Source organism: Myxine glutinosa, chromosome 2 (assembly GCF_964187855.1).
Source record: "Myxine glutinosa chromosome 2, kmMyxGlut1.1, whole genome shotgun sequence".
NCBI classification, from domain to species: Eukaryota; Metazoa; Chordata; class Myxini; order Myxiniformes; family Myxinidae; genus Myxine; species Myxine glutinosa.
The window spans coordinates 219,902,334-219,923,253 of NC_136262.1; the positions used below are offsets into that span (position 1 = coordinate 219,902,334).

The 20,920-nt window shown below is 43.8% G+C and overlaps 1 protein-coding gene across 4 annotated transcripts in view; it reads left to right on the forward strand.

The window, feature by feature from the left end:
• LOC137420812 (RNA-binding protein with multiple splicing 2) overlaps nt 1–20,920 on the forward strand; it is a 212,795-nt gene that overhangs the window by 132,328 nt on the left and 59,547 nt on the right. For all 4 annotated transcript variants that reach the window (XR_010983201.2, XR_010983200.2, XM_078772269.1 and 1 more), the window contains exon 5: nt 2,110–2,254. Coding sequence is in view for 2 of the 4 variants with exons in the window: in XM_078772269.1 (XP_078628395.1) it covers nt 2,110–2,254 (145 nt within the window). In the remaining 2 variants the exon portion in view is untranslated. The remainder of the gene's footprint in view (nt 1–2,109; nt 2,255–20,920) is intronic.

Below are 20,920 nucleotides of genomic sequence, written 5' to 3' on the forward strand. Positions count from 1 at the left end.
GTGGGACAGGATCGTGTGCGGAGGAAACTCGCTTACATTTGAGCGGTCTAGTCTGGATTTGATTCTCGGCTTGACTATAAACTGTTGGATCTGTGACTCGCAAGCAGGGCATTGCATCATCGAGTGCTCCATCTCTCGGATGAACATTAAAGTGGCGTACTATCTGCTAGCACGCATTGCTGGATGTTAAAGATTGCATTGCTGGATGTTAAAGATTGCATTGCTGGATGTTCAACGAAGAGTAGGTGAATTATCTCCAGCACCCTGAACAAATTTCAAATTACCTGCCCTATATTTAATTACTGGGGGCACTGTATCATTGGCGCAGTTGCACTCCCACCGATGATAGAAACCGGCAGTCCCGTACCGCACACGGATAATTGAATGAACCAGACATCATAGGGTAAAATGGTAATGAAGAACACCAGAAGCATTTTGATGAAATTCATCAACCAATGCTTATTTTGGTTTCAAAAGAATGAGCATCCTTGCCTGTAGCATTTATTATTGATGAATGAATATGCATTTCCCTGTTCACATTCCTTCCTTACTTATAGCATCAGAACATAAACCTTACAGTCTTTGATAACCTGATAACCATGGTCTCCAGAACGTCCATCTTACAGTCTCTGATGACCATTGTCTCCCAGAACCTCTACCTTTGAGTGTTTGATAGCTTTACCTCCAGAAACTCCACATGCTTGTCTGTGATAAGTAACCATTGAATTTTCTCAACCAAACGTTGAGAGGTATGCTACCTGCCTGTGGGAAAGATGGTGAAGTGAAGTTTCTGATGTGAGCCCTTTGTCATAAGTTTTCCATTGTTTTCTAATTATTGCCTCCATGATTTTGATATGCAAACATTTGATAACTGTCGCCTCAATGTACAATATATTATATTGAATTAGCAAGGTTAATTTTCAAATGCACATTAACACTGAGTGTCTGGAATGACTTGTTCAGCATGCTTTCAGATACTAGCAAACATGTACAGGTAGTGGACACAAAATGGAAACACCAATGTGAAGTCACTTAATGGAGTGTTGGGCCACCACGTGTGGCCAGTACGGCCTGTATGCGCCGTGGCAAAGAGTCCACCAGCGTCTGGAATTCTGCATGAGGGATGTGGTATTATTCTTCCACGAGAAAGTGAACCAACTCACACCTGTTTCATGGAGGTGGAAAATGCTGTCTCGGGCGTCGTTCCAGAATATCCAATAAATGCTTGATTGTGTTCAGATCTGGTGACTGTGAAGGCCATGACATATAGATAACATTGGTGTCATGCTCATCAAACCGTTCTGCGACCACACGTGCTCCGTGGGTGGGGGTATTGGGGAGGTTTCTCCTCTTGTAGCCATGCTAGTCTTAATTATAGGCAACCAGGCCTGTGCAGCATTTTTATACATGACCCTAGGCATGCTGGGATGTTGTTTGCTTAATTAACACATGGGCCACACCCTTGTGAAAGCCGTTGCTCTGTGTCCCACATTTACTATGCTGTTTCCATTTTTTTGTCCATTGCCCATACACGATGTAATTTAGACTGTTGTAGCGCTAGCACTTTTTTGAGTGAAAATGTTACTGATTCACTTGTGTTACAGAGGCTCAAAAATGTTCCAGACATTGAAAGCTTGTTTCGGTTAAAGATGCTCCCACCCATCACCAAGACCATTATAATTTTTTGAACAAGCATTCCCCATGTCAGCAGCACTAATGAGAAAAGTGATCATGCTGGGTGGATGAGTGGGATTAAGAAACCTTTTGTTTGTGTTGCATCCTTGGAGAAACATTACAAGAGCTTAATTGCAAATAAGCAAAGAATTACCAGCACTTATATGACCCGTATTTGAGCAAACCTCACAGCTCGCTTAGTCATTATTTCCTAATTACAGTCGGGTCCTGCAGATGATAATAGATGTTAGATAACTTGGCAGCCTCAGATGAGAGAAAAACACAAGTTAATGTGTTTTTACAATCTAACCAAAGTGCAAAATGTAGGCCTGTTTGCTAATGTCTGTGTTTGCCTCGATAATGTTTCTGCTCTTCACTCTCTGTAATCCATGCTGACTCTCCCCCTATTTATTGTCACTTTACACTATCCTCCAGGGTATCCGGTTCGACCCAGAGTTCCCACAAACCCTGCGGCTTGAGTTTGCCAAAGCCAATACCAAGATGGCCAAGAACAAGCTGCTGGGCATGCCAAACCCCTCCATACCCCACGGAAACCCGCACTTTGTTCCCCGTGAAACCTGTGAGTGGCCTTACTGAGGGCATCAATCGTTTCTGCTATTGCGGTTTAAACCCATGGTTTACATTAAATGATGGCGGCATATAGTTCTGCTTGCAGTTTAAGTTGTTTGGAGAATGTAGTGACCATGTGGTGTAGTAAGGATAAGGGCTTCACTTCCTTTAAGCCCATTTTCAAGTACAACTCTTGACTACTGGCGTGCTTGTTTTGCATTTTCCTGCTGGTTTCTGATGGTTGTCACTTGTGAAGGAGGCATTATATGAGATGTGTGTTTGGACAATGAGAAACCGATGTTTTCTTTGCAACAGCAGTAAGAGGGGCTATTTATGTCAGTCATACGTTCACTCTGGCCTAGTGGCTGGCTTTCCGTGAGATATTGCTGTTACCAAAATGAGCCATACTCGGAAGATGAGAATTGAATTGAGAAGTTTGACCTACTCTATCTTTCAAGAGCATCAACTTGGCTCTGGTTTAGCATACTTGACAAGGTGGGAGAAACTCAGAGGCCCATGCATCTTTAATACGGTTATTCATCTGCAAGACTGTTTTAGTAACGATACTTATTTCCACAAACGTGATATGTACTGTACCTCATACCATGAATGGGAAACCAGAATGCTATTGTTCATTTACATATATTGTACTAATGTAATTGGTTCCCTATTTTTATTTTGAATGTGTACAATTGTTTGTTTCATTAACTTTGTCTCCCCCCCCCCCCCCCCCCCCTCAATTACTCCATTACTGCTTGTTGTTTGATGATGCAGTACATTTTTGGTCAAAACAAAATACAAGCAAAACAAGACAGACAAACACTATAATCGTCAGTTTATTAATAACTTTCCTTCCATTATCTCGTGGGAATGTTTTTTTGAGCAATTTTTTTGTGTACAAGATGTAGGCTCATGGAGGAGTAAGGTGAGAGAGAGTAGAAGGCAACACACTGATGGCGAGGTGCGTGACCTGGAGTGAATAAGGAGGGATCGGAGGGTTCAATGAGCAGAGGGAGCAACACTAAAGGAGAGGTTGTTTGCAAAGTCGAGGCTCATGGAGGAGCAAGAACATAGAACGGATCGGAACATAACAGAACAAAAGGACCAGTAGGAAGAGAGGGGGAAACATAATAACAGATGGGAAAGGAACAAAATAGAGGGAGACTTACACAAATACTGAATGAGGGCAAGGGGAAGACACATGGGGTGAACAAGATTGATACAGAAGTAAACTCTTAGGAAGCAAAAACTGGAGGAAAGTTGGAAAAAGGTGGGCTTGGGGAGTGTTAAAGGAGGGAGAAAAGATCATGGTTCTGAATCTGAGATGGTGGTAAACAGCTGTCTTGAAGACCTGGAGGGCAGAATGAGATCGAAGAGAATGTGGGGAAAAAGAGGCACAAATGAGTGGAGGCGAGCAGTGATCATGGATTTTTGAAGTTGCAGCAGAATGGTTTGCTGGCAGACCGTGTGCCCCCTGCAGAAACCTGTGGAGGTGGAGACAAAGCACAAGAAAGAGCAGAGGGCGTAAGACCATAAAGGAGGTGGTAGAAGACAGAGAGACCACCAACCTGTCTGTAATTTGAAAATGATAGGACCATGGACTCTGCTTCATCATGGGAGATTCCAATGATCTGGAAGGCCTTGGCATCAAGCTCAGCAAGGTGTGAGGCAAGGAATACTTTAAAGTTTGCTTTGATGAGAACAAAAGCCTTTGGTGTCATTGAACCAACTGAGAAAGCAAACATTACCATCTGTAATAAAGACATGTACTGCTCAAAACAAGCAGGAAACTACATTCCGATATGTTAGAATACTGCCACAAAATATGGATGAAGATAATTGAACACTGATGTGATGCTAAGGAGGTAATATTTGTTTATTATACAGGATTTATTACTTATATTTATTAAAATATAGAAACAATTCATTTATTAAACAGGTAAACATGATAAACTAGAACAATGCGACTGTCGCCAATACGCCTCCACGCAGTCCCTACCCGTGACAATGGGTAGATGCCCTCTTTCACTGTCCTAAAAATAAACAAGTTTGGTTTAAATTCATTCAGCTGTTTTGAAATATCACGTTTTTACCACAAGACAGGTTTCACGTTGCTCAGTAAAGCGTTTTCGGAGAACGGATTTTTTTTTTAAATATCGGCTTTCAAGCTAATATGGCTGCAAGACCGGGTGATATATGACATCAACAATTTACACTCTCATATGTATGGGTAGGAGATCATGTCTGTGAAGTTTCGTGTTGATCGGATAAGGTTCGTTTTTTTATCCAAGATGTCTGACCAAACCACATGACCTATGATGTCATTATTTTCAAACTATTTGCAACAATGGTTATACATGACATTTGTAAAATTTCGCATCGATAGGGTGAGCGGTTTCAGAGATATAAATATTTAATATTTTCCTTCAATCCAATACTGCTGCCAAACCATGTGACCTATGATGTCATAAATTTAATATTTCAATAGAAATGGGTCATAGATCATGTGCATGCAATTTCAGGTTTTTAGGATTATGGCTGGTATAACACTTCACTGATGATGTCATCATTATCATGCTTTTGTTCCCCATTGGGAGGACTTGACAATTTGCCAAGTTTCAAATTTTATAATTTAGTGTTTTCCGAGAAATATTTTTTCATTATTTGCTTTTAATCCAAAATGGCTGCCATACCATGTGACCTATGGCATCACAATTATCATAAAAACATTTTGTCTCAATCTGAAAGTTTCATCTCAATCGGACATGTGGTTTCTGAGAAAAACGAAGTTTAGCCCGTACGGATGGACAGACGGACAGACGGACAGACAACCCGAAAACATAATGCCTCCAAACCGAAAGCATAATGCCTCCGGCCACCTTCGAGGGCGGAGGCATAAAAATAGTCATAAAAGAAAGGCCTAAAAATTCTTCCCATTGTCTGACCCCAACCTACTTGCACACCTGCCTTGGTCATCACTCCAAATAATTCATGTCCTGGATGTGAGCTTTCAACGTTTTGTTTCCAGATTGCAAGGGGTGGAGGGTAGGGAGGAATGGAGTGTTATTGTCCGCAATTTAAATAGATTCACAAGGACCGGTAGTTGGACATGAATAAATCAACCAGGAAATGCACATTCACACCAACACTATCCATAAAAAATCCCAAAGCACTGCAACTACATGAAAGAGAAAAACATCAAGCAAGATACAACCCTGAATGTTACACTGACGTTATTGTTTGAAGAACGTGAGAATTTCCATGTTGCATAGTCAGACATGCAATTGAACTTCTGTAACTGGTGCTATTCCTCAAGGATGTGAATCGCATGCTCTCATACAAGATGCATAACTGTAGCAGAAAAATAGGATCACGTAGTTTTTGTGTTGTTACACTGAAGGCGAGTTTAGCCAAAGCTTAATGCTCAGCCAAACAATAGAAGGAAACACAGGAAAACTCAGACAGGAAAAGACATTTTGGGCCCAATGGGCCGGTGTCAAAACAGCATGAGGCACAAACCTGCTTTGATTTATGTGCCCACATACTCGGTTGGTAGCATGTTTCCTTCTCGACTTTCTACTTCTTTACTTCTTTATTTTCTGGTGGTGATTTATTTGTATGACTAAAACCGCCTTTGTCGGCCAGTTCCATTGTAGAGCAGAGGACAAAACAGATGGAGAGGACAAAAGAAGCTGTTACTTTGAAAACATATCCTTTTTCTATTTTTACAAGAGTGGGCTGTTGAGGTCACCACTACAGTCACGTGGTCCTTGGTAATAGATTAATACGATGTGAATATTAAGTTTGCTAAATACAGATGTGAGTTTCATGAACATGATTAGGTTAAATTAATAAATAAATGAAGGTGAAAGGTTGATAAAGAGATGTAACATTCTCAATTTCTCTGAAAGCAGCAAAAAAACGTCTCAGGACAATATGCTACAAATATGGACCCTTTATGTATTGTTATTAACAAATGCATGGATTATGATCAGGAAGTTCCAAGCTTTTTACTGATTCTAAATGTCAGTCGATTGTGGCTTCTCAAGGACATATTGGAGACCCATATAACTTATTGGAGACCCATATGGGTCAGACCAAAAGGGTAGCTTAATTGTTAGTTAAGTTCTTGCACATATTGTATGTATTCTACTCTCATCAAGGGGGGTCTGTTGATCTGGCTTTGAGTGTATTCTACTCTCATCAAGGGGGGTCTGTTGATCTGGCTTTGAGTGTATTGGACTCTTATCAAGGGGGGTCTGTTGATCTGGCTTTGAGTGTACTGTACTCTCATCAAGGGATGTCTGGTCTGGTTTTGAATGTAGTGTACTCTTATTAAGGGGTGTCTGTAGATCTGGCTTTGTATAGTTGTATAGTCTAGGCTTGTATGAGAGTTAACACACAGAACATATAACATAGGGAGTGGGAGACGAGAGGGGAAGAGAGATGGAAGCACAACAGCAGTAGGGAACAGGGACATCAGGAGATCTGTGGACGAGAGAGGGCTGTGGCAGGGTACACAGGATAAACAAGATGGACACTACTGGGACTTTCAGGAAAGAAAACTGGGAATTTGAAGGAGGTGGGTTTGGGGTGGATTAATGGGGGTAGAAAAGATCAAGGTTTTGGATGGGGGAAGACACGAGATGGTGATTTGAACAGCTGTTTTGAAGACATAAAGGGAGGAGTGGGATTGAAGAGAGTGTGGGAGTGGTACCCCGGATGTTTGAGGTCCATACCATTAAGAAAGAGGGAGGGGGAGCATCAGGTACAAGAGAGGGGAGAAGAGGTGGAGGGTAAGATGAGAGTGATGGGATGAGGCACAGTGAAGAGTAATATGAGTTGGGGGGGGGGGGGGGGGTAGAGGAAAGTATACGATTGGAGGAGGTGGAGGAATAAGTAGTTAGTTGGAAGGGAGTTTTTGTTTACAAAGTTCCTGGAAAAAACAACCAAACAAGGAAATATATGCAGTTGGATCCTGACTTTCTTGGTCCCAACATTCACGAACCCTGCGTATTCATGGTTGATAAAATGCGACCTGCTTCTACATTTGTGGTCTTGCGTCCTACATATTTGCGTTTATTTGCGGGCGCAAATAAAAAATCTCCCACCAACCGCACACAACACTTCTAATAGCATCTTCCACGTGTGACGCATAAAGCCGCTGTACTTGCGCAACCACGCAATTCGACATTCTTTTTGCGGGCATAGTTACGGGGGTTTTTTATTCATGGTTTTTCTAACTTCTACATTTCTACATTCGCTGCCCCGTGCTTCGCGTATTCATGGTTTTTCACGAGATTTTTTATTTCCCTTATGAATCACAAACCTATGGGAACCTATCCCCCTTTTTCCCATTGAAACAATGCCCCCACATTCTTGGATTTGATATTCGCGGCATTTTCCAGGAACATATCCCCCGTGAATGTTGGGGTTTGCATTTAAAACAATTGAAGTGAAGAAGAGCATATCAAATGGCGTTTCATTCCAGCTGTATTGTGGTCAACGCTACTAGGACCTTCTATAAAGAAAATGTAAGACTCAAACTATACTGATAGTAATTAATATTTCTGAACTACAGCTGCTGAAACAATGATCAGCATGGGTATTTTGGAAACTTTTCATGATTTTAATGACTAAAATCCCAGTAAATTGTTTCACTTGGCCAGATGTCGGCAAATGAGAAACATTTAAAAGGTTAACTGTTCCCAAAACATCCATAGGCCAGAGCTCTCCTATTTTCCCTTAAGCCTTGCTACAATAGATATGTTAACGAGATCTTGCTCTCAGTTAATGACTTGTTTTTTTGCTGATATTAAATATTTACCTGGTAATGTCCATCACATTCTGTGACTTCATTATACCTTTGCATTTGATGAGCAGCTGAGGTGGAAATTTATTACCGATCAACATTTTTATTCTTCGAGGTATTCATCTCAGGTAAAATTTTAGACGACGCGTAAGAGGCTCGGATCGTTATTTTCAAAATGTCTACGTCGATTCAACATCTGGATACTTTATTCCTTTTGTTTTATCTTAATCCAACTGGTGAATATTTGTTTTTAGATATCTATGTTGTACTAAGTCAGCTACTTATTTAATATGTCAACTAATTTCTCATACGTTTTCTAACTAATGTAAAAATAATCTCTGCCAAGCCTGAGAATCTTCCAGAACCACAAAGAAATGCGCAGTTATTCTAAATATTTACTTTGAGCTGCTTTCGCCTCTTAGCAAAGCTTTATCAGCCTTTTCCGGCCTTGTAAAGTTTACAAACTACAGCAGGAAACACAGCCAAAGCCCTTATTTTTCAGCTTTCGGAAGTAGGTTCTGTTTATAACTGTTTAGAGACATTATCAGTAAGCAAGAATAAAAAAACTCAACCTTTGTTGTATATAATTTTTGGCATGCAACCGAGATGCAAAATACTCAAACATCTATAGTTTTCTTGATATCCTTTTGACATTTTATTATTATTATTATTTATTTTAACATGTGTTACATCTGACCATATGTTCCCATGCAGAGCACAGTGCCATCGCATACAAGAGTTTGAAACTTGTAGAGATCTTTTTTTTTTGCAGATGCATTGAAACTTGGCACAGAGTTGGCCTGTCAAGAGCCAAAAAAAAAAAAAAATCATGATTAAGCTTGTAAGGTGGACCTCATGTGGAGGGTTGCATCACCCTTTAGCAAGAAGGCCATGTTTGATTGTTTCCTTACAAGGCAAGCTTTGTAGATTATCAACCACACAGCCTTATAGACTCAAAGGAAGGCTCTTTGGCCTAGTATGGGCTAACTGATTATGCCAGCCATGTGCTTTGACTGCCCAGTGGAAAAGTTGGCAGAGCTATGGAGTCAAAGACCATATGCTGCACAGATGCACTGTGTGGCACACTGGAAATGCACGCTGCAGGCCGTCGATGGTAAAAATGCACATTGCAGCAGATTTGTTTCCTGGATCATCATTCCACTGATGGGTCGAGTTTGTCAAACAATTTGAAAATTTTACTTGTTGTAATTGAATACTTATTGTTGGAAATCCCAGTTTGATGCGAGATGATGTCATGAAGATTTTTTAAAGCACATGCAGAACAAGTCTTTTGGATAAACACATTCTCATGTTTGGATTAACACTGATTATTTTGCAAACGTATTATGACTACATAAAATTTATGTTATAAAATAAAATTGATATAAAGGTATATGTGATTAAAATTCATGTAATTAAGCTTTGTTAAGCTTTGTTATTATTATTATTATTGTTATTATTATTATTATACAGATGTAACATATTTTTGCTTATAAGTCGCCCCTAACAGAGGTTGGTTGTTTGGAATTTCCTCCTGAATTGATGGCCCATGATGCTCGGACACATATTCAAATCCCCTACACCTAATATCTGAACCGATGCCTCTTGATGCTTGGACCCATATTCAAATCCCATATACTATATGTATTTGTCGATCGTTTACTAATGTCCGTGTAATTCACTTTAATGTACACTTTTGGCGCCGAATATCTTTGTCCTTGTGATTTATGTACAATCAAAGCTGAGCCTTAGATCAATGTAATATATACTAACAGAGAAAAGTTCCTGTGCATAATTTACACTAACGTGAAATGAGAAATTAATACGAACCAATCACGTTGTTTGGTCATATCAATATTTAGTTTTTGATAAACATGAAATTGACATGAGAATGTCAACACATGTGTGCAAGACATGTCTTCAGAGGCTCGAAGAGAAGTTGAGGACACAAGATGGTTGAAGAAGGTTTGAGGGATGCCATTCTAGGTCTGTACCAAGTCCTGCCGCAGTTAGGTCAATGTCACCGCCTGGTTTTGAAAATGGCAGAATCATCGTTCCATTTCATTCCACACGTTCAATGGGAGAAAGACCAGGTGAAACATTTAGCCATTGAAGCGTGTGAATGTTCTATTGTGTGATGAAGTCAGTGACCGCTCATGCGACGTGAGTGTGCCTGTTATCCTGTTGAAGTGTAATGGGACGCCCATAAACCTGCAGGAACAGGAGGACTTGAGGATGGAGAACTTCATCATGGTACTGAATACCTGTAAAATTGCCATTAATGACCTCAATTTGGGTTCTTTAATGTGTGTCGATGCCTCCCCATACCATCACGCTTCTACCGCTGAACGATGAACATTCCACAACAGACATGTCAGCGTAACCTTCCCCTTCCCGTCGATAAAAGTGACAACGGCCATCACTACTGTCAAGATGGAATCTCGACTCGTTTCTAAAGAGGATAATAGCCCATTCTTCATATCACTTTCCATCTCCTTCTTTACCAACTCCATTTTTCCCTTGATCTAGCCAATAAATAGCTCCATATTGAAAGGTGCTGGTGACACCAACCTGTTGCCTCGCTGCATTAGTTCCATGGGTGCCGCTTCTTCTAGGAGATAAGGGTGGGGGTCGGGGTGAGGGTTGGAGTCCTCTGTTTCTATGGGTGCCTCCACTGCACCCCCTACTTACCGTTTGGTCTGGCCCAGCTTGGCTCAACTCAGTTGATATATATATATATATATATATATATATATATATATATATATGTATATATATATATATATATATATACAGTGGTACCTCGGCTTACGAGTGCCCCAACGTACGAGTTTTTCGGGATACGAGCCGTCGCTCGGGCGGTTTGTTGCTTTGGGATACGAGCCGAGATCCGATGTACGAGCTCAAAAAATTTATTTTTTTGAATTTTCCGGTTGTGGCTTCCGGTTCCGGTCACGTGGTTATCTTGCCGTGAAAGCATCTCTGCTTGGATATAAAACACGCAATCGTCGAAATACATGAGCGAGGAATCTCCTTGCTCCAGCCGGTGACGTCATCGGCGGGGATCCCCGCCTCCAGAGTGGCTGGTCACGTGACCGCCAAAGCGTGTCGCGCGTGCGGGTATAATGAGCTACACCTGTGGATCACGTGACCACGGAAGCACGCCTCGCTTGAGAGGCATGGCTTTCGGTTTGCGTTTTGCTTTATAAGGCGCGATAAATGGGCTTTTGAGTGTTAGCGGTTCATGGCGTTGACGGTTCATGACGGTTCATGACGGTTCATGACGGTTCATGACGGTTCATGGCGTTGACGGTCAAAAACCCATTACATCAATTTTACCAGGCACTGTACAGTAAGTACAGTGGACACCAAATGCACGGTGGAAGGCTAGAAGTAGAAGATCGTCCAAGACAAGTGAGAATAAGCCATACTTTGGAGATGACGTCATTCGCTGGTCCGATAACCAAAGATGTGGTATAAAAAACCAGGTGAGCTAACAATGCAGCAATGAAGGAATTCGGCCAAGGCACCGGCACACAACGACCTACCTACATCGAAAGACTCAATGCCAATGGTGACAGAAGCCAAGACGGCCGGCTTAAACACCGCCGAAAGACCACGGTGTACCAACTTACGATGCAGAACATCTTGCACTTAATATGATGACAACAGGTGCCATCCTCTGACGTACCATTACAGGTACAGGTACAGTACACGTGAGCACAGAGCAAAAGTTCACTGAAACCGAGATTAAGAAAAAAGAAAAAACACCTCGTGGTCCGTGCTCGATATCCGAGTTTCAATCTTTTCAAACACATGATGCTCTCGGTCACGGTATCTCCTGCGAGCTGCTTCTCCTTCAACCACACAAACAACAACTTCTCCATATCTTCATGGATAGAGGTCCGGAGCTTTGAAATAATCGTAACGCCCTTGGCTGGCGTTATAGCCTTTATGGACTCCTTCTGCTTCAAAATCGTACATATCGTAGAAGGAGTACGATCGTACTGCCTCGCCAAGTCGACAACACGCACACCTCACCTGGCATGCTCTTCTCCTCTGCTTAATAAAACCAGTTTATTTCTTTACATTCTCTTGTATTATGTACAGTATATACGAGGTCGTGCTTGTTTATACATTATTTGTTATTTATAAAGTACATTTTTGTTATTTAAAAGCACCTAACAAAAAAAATTGGTGTTTTTTTTTTGAGGCTGGAACGGATTAATAGCATTTCAATGCATTTGAATGGGAAAATTTGCTTTGACTTACGAGCGATTTGGCTTACGAGCTCCGTCACGGAACGGATTAAACTCGTAAGCCGAGGTACCACTGTATATATATATATATATATATATATATACAGTGAAACCTTGACTTACGAGTTTAATTCGTTCTGTGACCGAGCTCGTAACTCAATTTGCTCGTTTCTCAAATTAAATTTCCCCATTAAAATGAATTGAAATGCTATTAATCCGTTCCAGCCCCCCAAAAACCACACCAATTTTTTTTGTTACGTGTTTTTAAATAAGAAAAATGTACTTTATAAATAATAAATAATGTATAAACAAGCACGACCTCGTATATACTGTACATAATAAAAGAGAATGTAAAGAAATAAACTGGTTTTATTAAGTGTATTTACTCGCACTCCTCACTGTATTTACTGACACTGTCAACCACACAAACAACAACTTCTCCATCTCTTCATGGACAGAGGTCCGGAGCTTTCAAATAATCTTAACGCCCTTGGCTGGCGTTATAGCCTTTATCGACTCCTGCTTCAAAATCGTACATATCGTAGAAGTACTACGATCGTACTGCCTCGCCAAGTCGACAACACGCACACCTCGCTCATGTTTTTCGACGATTACGTGTTTTATATCCAAGCACATCAGCCTTTTCTTCTTCTCAGCACTGCCCTTGGCACTCAATTTCTTAGGACCCATGGTTAAAACTAAGAAATTTTCCAAAATAAACAAAATGCGAAAACAAAGCAACAGCGATACGGCAGAGATGCTTGCACGGCAAGATAACCACGTGAACTGAACGCTCGCTGGGCCACCTAGTGGCGGGTGGCTTAAGCTTGCTCGCTCGTAACTCAGATCTCGGCTCGCATCACAAAGCAAAAAATCGACTGAGCGAGGGCTCGTATCTCGGAAAAATCGTAAGTTGGTGCACTCGTAAGTCAAGGTTTCACTGTATATATATATATATATATATACATATATATATATATATATATATATATATATATATATATATATATATATATATATATATATATAGATATATATATATATATATATATATATATATATATATATATATATATATATATATATATATATATATATATATTGTTACGGACACGGCTAGGTGTAGAACTGATGTAGCTAATATAGCAGCTGATCTGTCAGAGATGCCAGTTCGGTCGCAGGCTTTAGCGAGCGAAGGTAGTGATATCGTCATTTGTTGCTGTTGTCAAACCGGTTTTGGTGTGCTCTGGAGATTAACTGATTCAGAAATATACTCATCTTCAGTCGCGCTATCCGCGTAGTCTTCTTCGCTTTCGTCATACGTAGAAGCAATCTGACTTTTGGCATCTTCGTAGTGAGTTTTCATTCGTTTGAGATTGGTCTCTTCTCTTTCCGCTTTCCTCTTCAATCTTAATGTCTCTTCTTGATCTATTCCGTCAATTACCATGTTCCTCAGTCCTCTCTGGTCTTGAAGGAACTCTCGCTCTTTTTGCGGCACTTTATGTTCTTTCAAGCAGTTACAGTTAGACACCATGTCAGAACATTTACATTTGCTAAGATCAAACAGATTGTTAGATTTGTCGAGAAAGTCTGTGAGTCGTTGTTTGTAGGTGGCTTGATCCTTTCTTCCCTTGTAGACTTTTAGGATTGAATTGTACTTGTCATGGAAAGATCTGAGTTTTTCAATCTCTTGCGCGTGCGATACCGTTGGAAGAGAGGCCGTTTCCCATACCTCTTGAATTTCATAGCACAGTTTGTGAGATATGTCACCAAATGAAGGGTATTTGCCATTCTCCATCCTAAGCTGTTGCCGAGATTGAAGGTATCCTTTCATGACATCAGCGTACGTTGGGAGAACGTTAGCTTGGATGTTTCGTGGAGCTCCAAATATCACGCATGTAACTTGATCTCTTGTGACCGCCATCGTTCTGAAAACAAACAAAAACAACTTATTACAGGCTTAACTTAGGGTTCCCCAGACAGACAGACAGACAGACAGACAGCACAAACAACACGAACTCACTCACACGAATTGAAGGGGGGTGGCAGGAGTGCAGCAATCGCCCAAGTGCAGCAAATCATCTCATCTGGCATAAATAGTCCCAGCCAGTGCTAATATAAGCGGGGTGCGTATCACTACGCAGCTTACCAAACCACCCCCGTCAGTGACGCTCCTCAGCCCTGGTTGGCTGGCTGAGGGCTTTGTGGCCACGCCTTTGATGACGCGGGGGTGGGCTACACCCTGCTCTGGCGCCCTGCCCCCCTTCTTCTCCAAGTCACCTCGTGGTCAATGGCGGATCAAAGCATGTATCACGAAATGCGATACATGTCGAAATGCGATAATATGCCAAAATTTCAATCAAATTGAGGGTGATGAAGGAGTGGTCAGAAATAATTATAATTTTGCAGGATTGTTTCTATGGTCATTTGGCACATTTCCCATTTACTAGCTTATAAAAAAATTTAAAATGATATTTTTACTCCACCCTAATCTACACCTTTACAAATTCGTCACTACTGTCACGTCTCCCCATATCTCTTCGACACCAAATTCGTCACCACAATCCCTCTACTTCAAAATTTGCCATCACCCAATTCATCATCAATCCTCATAAGGAGGAAGAGATGGAACATCAAGCACAATGTCACACCCACGTCATGATGCGTCTCACATTCCAAACATCTGCACAATAAAAATAATAAAACATGGCATGGTGTGGAGTTACGTCACCTCAGGTGAGTGGATGTAGATGGTGCAAGGAGATTTTCATCCTAACTATCCTCTAATTGACTTTAACACACTTTACACTACCCGGGGTCTTTCCCTACCAATCCATTGGCCAACTTACACTATGGGTTCTAAAAACCAATTCCCTTTTTTTTTTTTTTTTTTTTTAATTGACCAAACTGTGGTGCTTCTCAATTTGTGGTCTCACTCCCCCGATTCAACTCCCTGTGCCCTTGCACAATTTCAGGACTGGGGCGTGTAGCTCTCCCAGCAGGCCTACCCACCTGCACACCTCCACCACTGCAGTTGCCACTCGAGCTTACCTAGCTCCTCACCCTAACCTATCTAATTGGGGAAGGCCCCTCCTGGCTCTGTCACCCCATGGTGCCCTCTGGCACTGGGCTACCCGGGTCCGTCCTCCGGATCCTCGGGCCCCATCCACAACAACTCTACCGGCTCCCAGACCCCACCTGCGGCCTCACCTGGCCGACATCCTCACAGTGGTGGAGTGCCCAAACCAACTACACACACTAACAGGCTACACGCCCAGCCATTTCCACGTCACTAATGCACCCATCCAAATACCATTTTTCCACCACGCACCACAGATGCCAATATCCAACCACAATTTACCTGTACCCTCTACCTAACTCTGACACTACCCTCCCCGGGTATTCGTGATGGGGGTCCATCCTTCCCCCATTCACACCTTCGCACCATCCACTCCACTCCACAGTTTCCACCATACTCACTCCACGACCATCCATTCCAATACTCCATATACTCCACACTACCATTTATTCCAAACACCTGTTCTCCATTCACCTGTTGCACACCTGTGCAATCACACCTGGTGCCACCTGCACCCTCCTTCCTTCCTGGACCATTTGGTCAGCACAACTCATCACTATCACTCTCATACACTGCTCCATCCACCTGTCCAGTTGCACACCTTTGCAATCACAATACTACTCACTATCACAATCAGTTACTCATACCCTGCTCAATACACTTTAATACACCTCCAACACTCACACGGCATCATCTGACTACCTGGTGCCCTGCTAACTTAGTGCTCCCCGTCTTCCCTTTAAACTAAGCACATACCACGTCATTATCATCCACACTAATCTACCTGCGTCCCCACTACAGGTATTATTGTCACTACCTAACCTTAACGTTACCTAAGGTCATCTTCTAGGTCCCTACACACTATATCCTAACCCTCCCGGGCTAGTTTTCACTGCCATAAACCCCATAAATCTATTGCTCCTTTGCCCCCGTCTGTGAGAGATGGCAGAGTTGCCATCCCACCACATCGGGTATCTCTCACTACCAATTTTGCACACCAAATTCCAGCCAATCAAAAATTTGCCAATCACTACCAATCCTCTGCCAATCATCAAATTTTGTTTTTTCTAATTTCGGGGCCAAAACACTATCCTAGTCATTACAGTCTACTCACTTGAGCCTCTCGGTGCGCCAATTCACTTCTACAGCCCGGCTTCGCAAAGCCGAGCAATGAATGCGGATTGCTTGGTGCCGGCGGTTGGATACGTCCGGCATTCGGTGCAGGGAAGGACGCTTACCCTTGCCGAGATCCCACGCACCATCTCGGCACAGAGCCGTCCAATGGCCCGATCTCGACCTGCCGGAATGCCTCAACAAAAAGGGGTCGCCATGACGACCCTTCCTATCGGGCTGCCCGCTCCGCCTAGTGGAGCACGGACGCGGCCGTTCAAAGCGCGGCCCGGCGTGGATCCCGCACGGCGGTTCTTTCGAAACCGCCGCGGATCCCCGCGGCACGCAAAGCTGCCCGGCGCGCACCGAAGGCCCAATTCGGCTATACGTCGCTCTAACCGCTAACCCGGTTAGCGTCGATGCTCCACTTGCATGCTTACACCCCGCAGCCCGTCCCTTGCTCATACATCCAGCTGTCTCCATGCTCTTTGTCATTGCACCTTCCCTGACACACCCAGGTACACTCAAATCCGCTTACAGACTTGGTCACACACCTGACCACCGCACACCTTTGCACACACTCGTCGTTCGCACACCTCACCAACACACCTCTTCGCGCCCCCTCCTCGGTCACCTCCTCTGTGACAACCACAGGTGTGCTCTCACTTGCACACCCAACCACGTGCCTCACTACCAATTCCAGTGTGCATTCCCATACGCGCTCTACCAATCCAGGTGCGCATCCTTCCATTCCAGGTGTACATCCTCTCTCACCTGCCACAACCAACTCACGCTCCGTTTCACTCTCACAACTCTTACCACCACACTCGGTCGCGCATTCACCCTTACTCTTGACCGCGCACTCTGTCCTTATGCACCTGTCCATTACACACCTTTCTCGCGCATCCTCTTGCGCACACTCTCCCGTTACACCCTCTGTAACGCATCACAGGTGTGCATTCTCCCTTACTCTTGACAGCGCACTCTTTCCTCATGCACCCGTCCGTTACACACCTTTCTCGCGCATCCTCTCGCGCACACTCTCTCGTTACTCCCTCCGTAACTCACCACAGGTGTACACTCTCTCGTTACATCCTCTGTAACACTCCCCACTCCGCGCTTCCATGTGCCCCCTCGCACACGCGCTACGACCAACTCGCTCTCGACAGCACACTCACTCCTTGGCGCGCACTTTTTCCTCACACACCCCAGAGTCGGACATTCTCGCACACCTCCTCTTTCGCACACCGTACCTGTCGCACACTTCACCAGCGGCCTCTCACGAACACCCGGGTCCACATCAATCCCCAAGCCGACTGAAGCTCCCCTCACATCATATACATTTCCGAATATATCGCCACTCACCTTGGCACCTCATCTCCGCACCTCCTTCGCCACCTGCAAACTCTTTATTTGGTTAGCGAGCACATCATCACGATTTGAGCACAGACCTTGCACATACTCCATCACTTCCTCCCTTATCTCCTTTTTAGTTTCCCTCCGTCCCTTCTTAATTTCACTCACCCCCTCTTCCACCTCCTCTAATTTTTCCTTTACCTCCTTCATTTCCCGGTGCGCCCCCTCTATTTCTTCCTCTAACGCCACCTTAACCGTTTATATGTGCGTCCTCACCTCTCGGTCCTTCGTCTCCATTACTTCTGTCACCTCTTCCAACCTCTTCGTCAACCCCTCATGTACCATCTGACATTCCTTCTGTGTCGCTATTAATTCGTTCTTGATGTCTTTTTGTGTCGCTTTTAACCCTCCTAGTACCGCAGTGTTCTTTTGTACTTGATCCACTAGTTCTTTTTGTCCCACCGTCAGCTGTTCCACCTCCTGCTTCAGGTCCTCTATGCCCCCTTGTAACTTTGCCGTTCCATTTCTCACCTCTTTCTCCATACACTTCTCACCTCGCTTTACCTCCTCGCGTACCCCCGAGACCTCCTCGCTTACACCTCGTCGTATTTCCTCCTTCATCTCCTCCATCTCTTTTGTGGATGCCGCCCTCATCTGTCCCAATTCATCCCTCTGAGCATCCAATTTACCTTCCAACCCGATTTTCACCTCCTCTATCTGGTTCCCCATCCGTTTGATTTCCCGGGCGGATTGCTCCCCTACTTCCCGCAATTTGTCGTCCATTGTGTTTTCTAACCCCCTTAACCCATTTTTCACCTGCTCTATCTGATTCTCCTGGGCAGCCATTCTATTTTCCACCCCCGTTAACCCATTCTTCACCTCTTTTATCCCGTTGTTTAACCCCTCAAATTTATTGTCCATTTGGCCCCTCAATCGCTCACTATCAGCCCTCGCTTCGTCCCTTATTCGCTCACCCATTTTGTCCATAAGGGCCCCCATTTGTAGCAAAAAAGGTTCGAATCCACTGGTGCTGCTACGGTCACGGGCGCCGCTAAATTTGGTGCCGCTGCATTCACGTGCGCGAGGGCGCCATTTTGCGTGCCTGAAACCTCCTCAACCACCTCCTCATTGTTCTCCACCATTTCTTCCCTCCGGTCCTGGGTTACCCCTAACCCCTCTTCTATTGCCCCCACCTGCATCCGATCGCCTTGATTGTCCATGGCACGATTTTCAAATTTAGGTTTTTATAAACCAAATTTCGGCCCACTCGTAATTTGAGCGCACTAAGCGCTTCAGGTCCGTTCTCGCTCCTGGCACCAATTGTTACGGACACGGCGAGGACGTTGTTTGCCGAGCGGATGGCCGCCCCGCCCGAACAGTTACCCCGACTAACCCGATTCCTGAACGTTGGCCAAAATCGCGCCACAGATATTCAATAGGGAAAAGACAAAGGTGACACGGATGTGAAGAAGAAGATGAAGAAGGAGACAAAAAGGTTTGAAATGCTACTAAATTTATTCCTACTATTTACACAATCAAAGAAACCAAGGAGAAGGAAGGATAATAAAACAATTTAGAGAAGAAATCAGAGACAGTGAAAATACTAGCTTATCTAACAGGCTTAACTTATTCCCTGGACAGAACAAACAAAGACGGACTCACACGGGGAATTGCAGAGTGGATTGGCTGGAAGGAGGTGGGTGGCTGGAGGGGGAGGAAGGCACGGAGCTGGCTCGAGCTTGATCCCGCACGGGACGTCGGGCTGGACCTCAACGGCCGCCGATGCCACCGATCCTGTCGTGTGCGCGGGATCACGGGTCGGAGCTGCTTGGTGGAGCGGACGCGCTGGTGGGAGGTCTGGCATGACGGGTTCTCTCCTCTCTCTTTCTTAGTCCAACCCAGTCCAACAACTTCCTCTCTTGCTTAGTCCAACAACAACTTCCAGGCTTTTCGGTGTTCTGATCTCCTCCCTCCTCGACTCTCTCTGGGGGCCTCTGCCTCGGGTTATATAAGCCCCACCCTTGACCCTTTTGCGAACCTCCCCCAAACGTTCTCTCTCCGCCCTCCAAAGCCAACCCCTCGTTCTGGGTTGGTCGGCAAGGGCTGGTTCACTCCTCCCCTCTATGACGAGGTGGAAACACGCCCTTCTTCCCCGACCTTGCCTCGTGGCCAATGGTGGTTTTGGGGGCGATTCGCGCTAGCCCCAGCCAAAGGGCAGCAATGGCAATGAAGAAAACCGCCAAAAATGCAGTTGGCAATTGCAGCAAAGTGGACGGCAGATGAAATGCAGCAAAGTGGACGGCAGATGAAATGCAGCAAAGTGGACGGCAGATGAAATGCAGCAAAGTGGCTAAACCTGGCACTTGGAAGATGCCATGTCGGAGGGATCTACTTTATTTAATGCAGTGCAATGGAGTGTCAAATTAATGGAAGACAAATGCTTAGCCTAATACACATAAGAAGGATATAACTACTGAACAGGGATATATGGTGTCCTTCGTGTATGCTTTATGGAATTAACTACGGGAACGCCCTTTGACCTTTACACAACAACAAATGCAGGAAGGAGGGTGATATTTTTACAACTATTTACACAACAACAACAAAAAAAAAACATTCTCATATCCACAACAATATATATATATATATATATATATATACAGTGAACCCTCGTTTATCGCGGGGGTTACGTTCCAGAACCCCCCGCGATAAACGAAAATCCGCGAAGTAGCGACCATATTTTTTTTTTTTTTATATATATATTTTAAAGCATTATGAACTCCCCACACTCTTATTAACCTTTCCCATACTCTTATAAACACTTCCTATACTCTTAAACACTTTTTACACTCTTAAACATACGTAATTTTAACAAAATATAAAATTCTAATGGGTACTCACCATTGAAGATACTGTAGCTACCCATGGGTTCCCCAAGCAAGACCAGCATCAGAATCTCCTTGCTCCAGCCGGTGACGTCACCGGCGGGGATTCCCGGCGCGAGAGTGGCTGGTCACGTGACCGCTAAAGCGTGCCGCGCTTTGCGGGTATAATCAGCTA